This window comes from Hordeum vulgare, chromosome 1H, assembly GCF_904849725.1.
Source record: "Hordeum vulgare subsp. vulgare chromosome 1H, MorexV3_pseudomolecules_assembly, whole genome shotgun sequence".
Classification (NCBI taxonomy): Eukaryota; Viridiplantae; Streptophyta; class Magnoliopsida; order Poales; family Poaceae; genus Hordeum; species Hordeum vulgare.
Genome location: NC_058518.1, coordinates 82,365,480 through 82,376,501, shown reverse-complemented (window position 1 = coordinate 82,376,501; position 11,022 = coordinate 82,365,480). Strand labels below are relative to the sequence as shown.

The following is an 11,022-nucleotide window of genomic DNA, read 5'->3' as shown; positions in this document are numbered from 1 at the left end:
CATCACGAGCGCCGACATGGTCGCTACTCTCGCACATATCTCCTCGTACCTCGCTGCCAGTAGGCAATTTTAGCTTTGTGAGTTTCTTCAGCGATGTGAGACGCATGGTTAAACATGTGATTTTGGTTCTGGCTAGCTTGATCATCATCCGTCATGTGTGATGATGAGCAACGCCAAATGGAGTGGCTCTACTTGCCCGTGCGTTGACACAATTTACTTGATATTTAGCGCGAGTAAATTGGATGTATGCCATGTTCTTTGTGAAAGCTATTATTAATGTCTAGCATATTCATATTTTGTTCCGTGACAACGTACGGGCATTCAACTAGTACTTCCTAGTAAAAGAAGGGGGCACCAAAGCGGGAAAAAAAACTGTGGAATAGGGTCGGGGTAGATATCTGTTGGTGAAAATGACAATTTGTGATCTTGGCGGTTCCGGTTAGCCCCTGGTGGAAGGATTTAAGGAGGGAAGCTTTTTCGTTGTGGGGAAAAATTCACAGACCATTGTCTTCTAGGACGGTGATCTTGTTTTTGCAGAAACGCTGGGAAGCGTAAACGTGAAGAACAGGCTCAGTGACCATTCAAATGATTTACTTTTAGAAAACGCAGTGTTAACAAGCACACCTCACAGGGTTTCCATGCATAACAACACAGGTCACACCTCCTATCCTGCCCAGTTACGTACATAAGAGTAACCCCGTGACAGTGGCATGACATTCCCACTCTTGCGACTCCTGCGACCAAACCATCAGCACAAAAATGCCGCGCCACCACCCTACCAAGCACCAACCCCCAACCCACCCCACACAGCAAGCCCCCTTCCGTCAGCTGACAGCTTCCGCATTTGTGGTACCTCCAGTATACATATATGTGACGCCGTTTTGAATCCACAGTTCCTACAGCAGCTCGGCGTCATCCTGGTCACCATCGACATCGTCACCTTCGTTCTCGTCCTCATCTTCAGGCGCATCCGGGTCTACTCCCTGCACAGGGGAATCAGAGCAGTCAACGTTTCTCATCTTACGGCGGAGCAAGTCTAAGAGGGAACCCAAAACATGACAGGGGCCACTGAATGTTTAGGAGATCACACCTTCATTTGCTTCTCCAGTCGCTCCAATCCTTTCTTGGCTGCTTCATTGTGCGGGTTTATCCTGCAAAAGATAGTTGTTTTTTCCATGAACTAGTACGCAGGGCTATAAAAGATGAAATAATATGCATGTCGAGAAGTGTTAAGAAAGATTTTTGAGACCAAAATAGGCCGGTTGCCTCCCACGATTCGGTACACACCTAATAGAGCTTCACCGCAGCCTACAAGGAGCGATGTTTCTATCTCTAGATCGGTTAAGATGCACTAGCAAACAGCTAGTGGGAACTCAACTAATGTGCGTGTGTATGTAAGAGACTTGCTGGATCAGCCTTCCATGGCAAGATGGATAGATATTAACGGAGTTGTTAGGTATGGCAAATGTCTACAGAAACAATATATATGGCACAAGTCCCAGCCTTAACTAATCACTATAATTAATTACGGTCAGCGTCAAAATATTCTAAAAGGACAGAAGAAGAATATTCCAAAAAAACATATCTCGGACATAGTAACCTTTCGGCTTACCTACATTTAATTTAATCAAGCAAGTTTAATCGCTTACAACCTTCCAGGTACCAATTGGCCTTGTTCAAGGTAGCAATTGACCCATTGGTGAGGGGGAAAGGCAATAAGCAAAGATAAATGCACAGGGCGGTAAATGGATAGGATTGAGAGGGTGGGGAAATACATGATCCAGCATGAAGCCTTCCTACAACTTAGGGTTGCTATTTCGTAGTTTCAACTCCAAGAGAAAGTGTACGGACCTTAGTGCAGATTGATAGTGGGAGAGTGCATCAGAAAGCAGACTTGTTGCTGCAAATACTTGGGCCAACTTGACATGTAGAGAATCATCGGCCCATTGTCTTAGATATCTTTCAAGCAACAAAACTGCCTCCTTATTCCGTCCTTCAGCAACATGCAAATCAGCCAATGCCAATGCTGCTCCGAGAAATCCAGGTTCGAGACGAATAGCAGATTCGTAGAACTTTCTTGCCTGGGAAATGATTGAACAACATTAAGTTACTTGTCAAAGGGCGCAGTCACAAGAAAAGAAAAGAAAACGAAATCATAAGAAAAGAAAAAAAGTTGGCTTTACCTTCTCTCTCCCAGTGGAACTGATGGCATGCACATCACCAACTAGCTTCAGAGCTTTTGCAGACTGATGCATAACCTTCATTGCTTCACGTGCAGTGAACAGTGCATCTTTGCATTTGGAAAGTGCTAGATAAGCACGCACCAAACCTGAGAATAATATCTATATTAGGCTGCATGTAGGCTTTAAATAAGCAACCAGAAGTATCTATGTGCAACAACCTTGATAAGAGCGAAGATCAGCCCTTAGTTCTTGAGCTCCCCTGAAATCTGTTACTGCCAGATCTGGTCGATTCAATGAAAGATGGAGATTGCCCTTAAAGAACATAAGCAAACAGTAAGCCTACTGCCTGGATAACAAAGAATGAAAAATAGAATCCAACCAAATACGAATTTTGAAGTAACTAAGCCAACAACCGCAACAGGCTTGTTGTAAACCCACCAACCATGCTTGTATACTTCATTGCAATACATTTCCACAATATGACAATGCAAGTAGACACTGGTACAAAAAAACAATTATGTTGTATGGCCAATAACATTTTGTGGTATTACCTTCATAATATAGCCGGTTATATGCCTATCGTCAACTCGGAGGCTCTGCAAAATGTAAAGCAATGCAAGGAACATTACATGGATGATCCGCTTCCAAAAAGCATATCTATAAAAGGTACATACCTTTTCAGCATATGTCAAAGCTTTTCTTTCATCTTTTCTTTCCCAAAATGCTGCAAGAGCAATACATGTTTCTGGTCTTGCAGGATCAATATGCAGCATATCATGTACCAGTTTGTTTAGCTTAGTGTAGTCCGATTTTAATTTCAAGAGAATTGCGTACTCATCCATATATGCCATGATGTTTGGATCAATTAACCGAGCCTGCAAAGCACCAACCGTTTTACAGACATATATTTCCATAGAAGGAAACTCCAAGCCTATACTTGTTCGTTTACCTTTTCAAAATTCATGATTGCTTCTTCATTTTTGCCTATGATGGCTTCAATCTAGAAATAAGAAGCGCGAAAATCAGAATTGACAGATGAAAAAAGGTACTTAAATTCACACATAAAAATGTGATGGTAAACCATGACTTCAGAAGATCTTTACATAACTGAAGACATAGGAGTATCAAACTTGAAGAAATTAAGAAATGCATTACAAAGAGGCATTGCATGAGTGACAATAACTTGATTGGTCTACTTTAATATAAAACATATGCAGAAGCACAACAATGCGTAACTTGAAGAAAGACATAAACCTTCGCAATTTCCAGCAAGATGTGCACATTATTGGGAAATCGTTGCATTAGTTCCAGGTATATATCAAGGCCACCTATAAAAGAAAAACAATAGTAAGCTTATTTATTATGATGAAGAACGTTCCAGTGCTGTTGTTAAAAGCTGCAAAATTATGCCCAACAGAGTAGCGAAACTGGAGTTTTGGAAGGTTGGTTGACAAGCTATGGTATAGTACCAGAGTCAAGTACAAAATTTAGACAACATGACGGAGCTACATGGTGGTATGTTATTAACAAGGAATCATTTAACCAGTAGTGAATATCCTTTGTAACCATACAAAACAATCCCTTGATCAGTTCGACAAAAATCAACAAAGCACATCTTATGCTAGAATCATCAAATGGAATCTGGAAAAAATCCATTGTAATACCTTTATAATCATGTGAAGCAATGCAACACTGGGCCTCTACATACCTCTATTAAGAAAAACAATAATTAGAGTCAATAACCATTAGAGCCAACCCATAACACGTAGTATGATAATATATTTGCTGAAGAGAAACAGAATTTCTGAGAAACCAGTAACAAACAATATAACTCAGGACTGCAATTGTGCACTGTAGCTGCGGAACGAATAATGTGTATCTTTTGGTAACTTACCAAATTCCCAATTAAAAAGTACTGTTTGACCTTGATCTCCAGGAACCAAATCATGGTGTATCCTTACTTTTCCCATTCGATCACAACTAATCAGTTTGCATTAATGGTGATAAGGAACGTAACAGAAGTGCAGGTGTAGATTGTTGCGGCAACTTCTTCAGAGTCACCCCCCCCCCCCCCCCGACACCCGCGTCGCTCCCAGGGCGACTCGGGTGGTGAAACCCTAGCAGACACCCGAGACCCCTCCTCCACGTCGCTCCCTCGCTGCAGGATGCAAGGCGGGCAAAGCCCCTCCCAGCGGACGGCGGCGGTGGGGCTCTCCCTTCTAGTTCTCGCGTCAGGCGGTGGAAGATATGGGGGCGGAAGCGTGACCCTGGCGCCGGCCCAGCGGCGGATCTGGTGAAGATAGGTGTGGACGGAGTCAATGTTGTTCCCTTGCGGTGGAGGGCGTGAGGTGGTGGAGTGGAGAGCGGGCGTCGGCAATGCATTGTCCAAGGTTCCGAGCGGACTGGATCTGGGCCCGGCAAGCCGATGATGTGTGGCGGCGGGGATGTACTGCTCGTGTCCGACTCTGTTGGTGGAGGACTGAGCTAGGCGGCGACGGGTGGTGCTCTTCCCCTTCAGCGAGTTCCGCGAGCTGTCTACGTTCCCTTGCAGCGCGTGCAGCATGGTTGGTGTTGTCAGCCCGGACTTGGTGCGGCTGCGCGAACCGGACTGCTCCGTCTTTCTCTTGGTGGCGTCGGCTGCTTTGGGAGCTGATGGGGTGGGTTGCACAGTTCCGGGTGAAAATCCTGGGAAGACCTTCTCGATGCCGACAGCAAAAGCATTTGCGGATGTCGCTTTCCGCCTTGGGGGTGCCGTCGAGGAGCCTGCTGCAACTCCACAGCTCATGTCTTGAGACTCCGGGTGAAAGCCTTAGATCCAGCGTTGCCGGATCGGATGACGGTGTTGGCTTCCATCACTTTGTCCTTGTAGACATCATTTGGGGAGTTCTTGTGGACGGCTGTCACGACGCAGCTGGCTGAATGGGGAGGTTGGGTTCGTCGTTGGCCAGCGGGGGCATGTGTTCTGTAGGTGGTGGTGGTGGAAGTGCTTTGCTGATTCAGGACAGGCTAAGGTTTGGCTCCCTTTCTAGCTCTGGTTGGCCTCCTCTCAGGGATGTTCGTGGCGGCGGTGAGGTCTTGGTGTTCGACGTCCTTCGCAGATGTTGCAGGTTCTTGTTGCCTTGCATGGTGCCCAGGTTTGCTCATTTTGTGAGGGTGCTCGATGTGACACCAAGAGGAGGTGCAGTGCTCGTCTCGGTGGAAGATTGCCCTTTGGTGGAATCAGCCGTTTTCGTAGTCGCAATGTCGCCTCGGTAATGGGATGCCCTTCGATGGTGCTGCGACTCTCCTAGGTCTTCAAGGTGGATAGTGATCGCTGGGCAGGCCGCGGACTTTTTCCTCTCCATCGTCTCGACGTCGGGTATCCGTTCGATTGATCCAACAAGACTCCTCCCTTCTCTTCTCAGCCTGTTCCAGTTCCGTTGGGTACCAGGTTAAAGGTTTGTACTGCTGGGCATAGCTCGTTTCGGTTCTCTCTCTGTTTCCCTGTTCCTTCTTGTGGGTGTTGTGTGATACATCATGTAGCCGTTGTGTTGTACCTTTCTCTGGTTTATGAAAATGAAAATGGTTCCAATTTAGTAAAGTTTAGCATGTATACTGTGCAGTGGTGCTTTGGCTTTCAATCACCAATTTACTAAGGAGATATAACGCAAGATAGAATCACCTACGTAGTTATTTAGGGTATACAAGATTAAATGCTGCATTCCGGGCAAGCTTAGCTGCTGTCAACATAAACTCGTTTCAATATATACTTTCTTTACTGTTGGTGGCAATGTGAAATACCTCAAATGGCAATGTTTCAAATATGTATAAAATCCTCTAGAAATATCAGCAGCCTGCCTTATATGTAACACGAATGCAGCATATTTCACTTACATTCCACCAACGTTGTGCGTCTAAAAAATCAACTGGTGGCTTGCCTCCTCTAGTTGGTGCCTGCAGATATACATATAATAATTATTCCAGGTTTTCCAGTAAAATAAATTTTAGCAACTAATAATTGGAAAATTTGAATACAATTAAATTGTACACTGAGCACTTGCATGTTCCTTGTTTCTGCATAGTCCATATATGCAGTGCTCATAGCTCAAAGATTTATATATGTCAACAGTTAAGAACTTATCTATACCTAATAACATTAGAAGGAGGATTGTTTATCCACTTTTTTCGTCCAATCGATTTTGTACGCCGTTTTTTATTTTTCATACGTCGTTGCGAAAGTGCACACACACGCAAACCAACTCAGCTAGCCAATACTCCTGTGTGGAACCAAAAGATGGCGCCCTCTTATTGGTTAATAGAGTTTCCTCAAATGAAAATATGCCAACCGACCCTGTGCATATAGCAATAAAAAAAGATTTGTTTTCATAGGCCTATTTATCACAGTAAGGTACGTTTGTGGGCCACACATGAAGCAGCAAAAAGTAAATGATTGTGTGGGAATCGAACACGTGACCTTCCCTGTTGTCCCGGGTAGCTACAACCAACTGGGGCTAACATATGGACGTTAATTTGTCCCACCTCGCTGGTTTAGAGGGACTCATACCAGTTTATATACTTTGTAAGTTATATGGAATATCAGCAAGACAAGAACTGGCGAAATGGAATTGTGGGCTGTCCTGGAGGCATTAAAAGAAGGATGCATAAAAGGAATTGTGTGGGCTGTCTTGGTGGGAGTGTATTAAAGGAAGGATCAACAATTAAAACGAATTGTGGCTGTCTTAGGAAGGAAGGATGGATTTGAAGGGACATTCACATGGCAAGAATTTGACGGATATTGATGAGGGTGTATTTAAAGGAAAGATCAACAATTAAAAGGATTTGTATGGCCGTCTTAAAAAGAAGGATGGAAGGATCGTGCGTGCATGTTGGATGGTCCCGACGTCGATTACCTCTATTATGGTAAGGACTAATGCAGCGAATAACTAATGATTTCTCGGCAATATGTGTTCCACACATGTTGATTATTATTTAGAGTACAATGTTTTGATGCTCGGGCAATGATTGTTGTATAATCATCTAAAAACGTATTTCAAAATTTCATAAAAATGATGTAAAAAACTCCACATGGACACATGGATGCATACTATACATGTATAAAATTTCACAAAAAACACATTGATTTGTGAGCTACACAAATAGTGAAAATCGTGGTTTTATTAAGAAATAGTATGGTACGGATAGATACACCTTAATAGAAAATGTTAAGTTTTATTTTATTTTTTGTATTAACCTTTTGAAAATAGAAAAATATAATATATTGTCAAGAAAGAAGATCTAGAATATATCTGGATGTGTGTGTATATTTATCTGAATTCTGTATTTATAGATAATGTAATCCTTCCTAAAAACTTACCCTTATTTTACTCTTATTTAGTCGTGTTAAAGTATTCTAGTTCAACAAGAATTATGCAGGAGATATTTACACTTTCCTCTCTTATTTGTTAATTTATGAAGTTACCAAATAAGACAATTTTTTTAGTTTGTTCCGCATTGAAATATTTTTATTGAATTTTTCATAAAAATAAAAACAAGTTCCATGTAGCTCGATATTTCCACATTATTTTTATACCTCAGCGTGTGTCACCCTGCTACTGCCGGGTGGCATCGTCGGATGCTAGCATGCAGTGCTGGTGGCCTCCCTGCAGCTGCCGGGTGGCATCATCCAATGCTATCATGCCGCGCTGGTGGACGTTTTAGTCGACAGGTCAATTTTTTCTCCCGTTGCAACGCACGCACGGGCATATGTGCTAGTATGTACAAAAGATATGCAACAAAAGGGGGTATGTTTTGGTGTTATTATGGCTCTGTAACTATGTTCAACTGTGTGAAGGTAAATAGTGTAAGTGTATGCAATTCAGAGATGTCCTTGAGCAACCCATGAACAGGATATAACTTACTGAACTAACAGACTGCAAATGCACGTTGTTAGAATATGCAGACCCCACAAAAAAATCGAACACCTTTCTTGTGTAAACTGACGGCTCTTGCTTGTATAGTAAAGCAAACAATAACCTGTCAACTTTTCTAGCCACCTCGGCTAATAGGTAGAGAGAGCTCCGCAAGCAGGAAATTTGACAACCAATCAGCATACAGCAAACTAGCATAACTGATATTTATCTGTTTTTACTGAAATTAAACTAATCATCTTGAGAGATCATGCTTCCTTTTAAGATCTTACACAAAAAAAGTGTGCACTTACTTGGGAAAATAGTAAAGAGAACTCCTTCGAAGAAAGCCCCATTTCAGCCAAAGCTGCAATAGCCTCAAATATGTAAGGACATTGCCTAGCAGAAAAGCACAAAGATGTCGAAAACAACTTGTCAAATTACATCATGAAAGAGTAACCATATGAGGCAATACTCTTAGTGGAGAAAAACTTTGCGGTTTGCATATCGATGTGTACGAAAATATGATCGAACAGAAAATATCAATATCTGTGACCTACTTCCTCTGATTCATAATATAAGTAATTTAGGACCATGACAGAGTCTTCAAGGTAACACTATGACCATAAATGTTTACAAAGTATGTTGTTACAACAGATGTAATTCAGTAAATTATATATTATAAAGGTACATTTCATGAGAAATCTAGTACTATCAATTCCATATTGAACATTTTGGCAATATTTTGTAGAATGATGGTCAAACTGAAAAAATGTTTGACTGAGAGAAACTCCAAAACAGCTTATGTTATGGATCAGAGGGACTATTTAGTTGCAGAATTCAGGACCTAGAAAGCAAAGCTTTTGGTATGTTGTACCTCAAACACTCTTTATAACATATAGCAGCCGCACGATTATTTCTGGATATCCGATAAAGCTTGCCTAACATCAGATTCATTTTTAGACTTCTCAATTTAGAAGGAATCCCTTCCATCTGCAGAAAACATGTAGGTCAAACTTTGCACCAATTGTCATTGTCAGATGAACAAACCACATCTAGATCCAAATCATCCTACACAAATTTTAAAACCCCAAACCTCTTGAAGTGCTTCACGATACTCATGTAGAGCAGAATGGCAAATAGCTATTTTAGACTTCACCTACAACAGTAGAGCAAAACTGAACTGAGTTACTTGCTAGAGGTGTATAGAAAATAAATTACCAACGCAAGAAACATCAAATGGTCTGTTGTGGTCTTCACACCTCATTTTCATTGAACGGCGTAACATTTGATCGGACAGTAGTGGAAACTGAGATTCTGGCAGTACTTGTAGCTTGTCTGGGGATACTTTTGCTACATTGCATAGCTTGCTTGTAGACATTCTATAATGATCAAAAAGTGGAAAATAAGAAACTTAAATTTCAACCGTAAGCACTGAACAGTCAAATGTATGCTCAGCTTTCCGACACAATAAAGTTCCTCGTTGCATTCTAAATTTCTAATCAAGCATGGTTTCTCGGCAATGTTACCAGTGCCCTCCGAAACTCTTTCTCCCCATACAACGCATCACCATGCAGGACCTGCAATACAGCACGCAACATTTCAGGCACGAAATGTGAACATTGTGCCATCTAGGCAATAGAAATGGACATTCGGCAGTGCAACATCGTTTAAGAGTAGGACCGAGCTAGTACCCAATTCCCCTACCGAGCTACAAAGGGCAACTTACCAAGCTTTCTGCCTTCATGGACATGCTGGCCTCGTTACTTGCGCCGCCAGAAGACACAAGAAAGCATCCCTGCAAGTCATGAAGAATTAGTATTCCCACCTGAAAACCTCTGTACAGAAGGAAAATCTAACGAGAAACCCCTGTTTTCCTTTCGCAACTCGGCTAAGGCCCCCTTTTGGAGCGCGGGATTCTTTCTCCAATTCCTAGGCCAGCAAGCCAGCTCGCTCCCTAGCTCAACTACCTAGCCACCAGCGAGCAGCCGGCACACGCGCGCCACAGGCAAGCAACGGAGCAGTTGATCCGGGGCAAAACCCTAGCGATTTCAGAGTGGGGGCGGGGGCGGGGGTTACGTACGAGCGTCTGGGCGGAGTCGAAGAGGCCGGCGTCGAGGAGGGCCGCCATCGAATCCCGCGCCGCCTCCATCTACGGCGGGCGCGCGGCGGTCCGATCTGGCGCGGCGCGCTGTTCGCTGATGAGGGTTTGCCGAGGGATTTTTGAATTGGGATTTCGCTGCTCGGTTTGTGATTGGAGAACCGTCACTCCCTTCCCCTCACTGCTCAGTACACAGGAGGAACGAGGGAGATAGGAGAAAGAGGGGGTTCGGAATGGGCTCTACCCGGGCTTGTGCGGCCCAGTTACTTGGGCCCGCTTCGAAATTTCACGCGAGCGGCCAGCATTATTTTTCCGTTTTGGGGGGGAAATACGACGTTTCGTTCGAATAGTACCAGACCGCTAATCGAGCGCCGACGTCGCCGGGATATATACGTGCCGGCCGTCCCATGCATCGGCCGGGCGTGATGGTGCGCGCCTATGACTCCAGCTTTGGAGGGCTAGAGTTGGCATCTCTGTGGTTTGGGATTGTCGGAGGCCGCGCACGCACGAACCCAACAGGGAATTGTTGCGTTCCTTGATTTCAATATCATGGATCGATCTTTCCCTTCATTATCGTCTCTAGAGAGAGCTAGAGCTTAAATATGTCGGACAATGGTCGTCTAGGGTATGCAATGTCGATTTGGCATTGTGTGTGTGCTGCGGGGGACACTCCCAGCCGTAGCCCGCCTCTTAACAAGAGATGACGTGCGGGGGTTCTCCTTTAAACGAGCCCGCAACGTGTAATTATCGTGCGTGCGCTTGGCCCTTACTCTCCTAACCTCATATATGCCAACTCTTTTTATCATCGAAATTTATTAAAAGTATAAAACACTTTAAACATAATTAAAAAACA

General features: G+C 43.5%; 1 protein-coding gene across 1 annotated transcript; it reads right to left on the bottom strand.

Moving 5' to 3' along the window:
- Positions 1–574: 574 nt before the first annotated feature.
- Positions 575–10,338, bottom strand: LOC123425353 (anaphase-promoting complex subunit 7). The gene is made up of 18 exons (XM_045109042.1): positions 10,152–10,338; positions 9,798–9,866; positions 9,598–9,648; positions 9,331–9,450; positions 9,165–9,227; positions 8,946–9,061; positions 8,383–8,467; positions 6,057–6,116; positions 3,848–3,893; positions 3,438–3,511; positions 3,133–3,183; positions 2,858–3,058; positions 2,735–2,779; positions 2,402–2,495; positions 2,184–2,329; positions 1,852–2,081; positions 1,091–1,151; positions 575–983 (listed from the first exon to the last, which is right to left on the bottom strand). Exons 1-18 carry the CDS (start codon positions 10,218–10,220, stop codon positions 897–899), a joined length of 1,668 nt encoding a protein of 555 aa, XP_044964977.1. The 5' UTR covers positions 10,221–10,338; the 3' UTR covers positions 575–896.
- Between the last annotated feature and the right edge of the window lie 684 nt (positions 10,339–11,022).

Excerpts from the sequence above, each read along its gene's own strand:
- LOC123425353 (XM_045109042.1), bottom strand. The coding sequence starts at position 10,220 with ATGGAGGCGGCGCGGGATTCGATGGCGGCCCTCCTCGACGCCGGCCTC. Across the intron at positions 8,468-8,945 it reads TGTTATAAAGAGTGTTTGAG|GCAATGTCCTTACATATTTG; the intron begins GTACAACATACC and ends CTTTTCTGCTAG. Across the intron at positions 6,117-8,382 it reads TCTCTTTACTATTTTCCCAA|GCACCAACTAGAGGAGGCAA; the intron begins GTAAGTGCACAC and ends GTATATCTGCAG.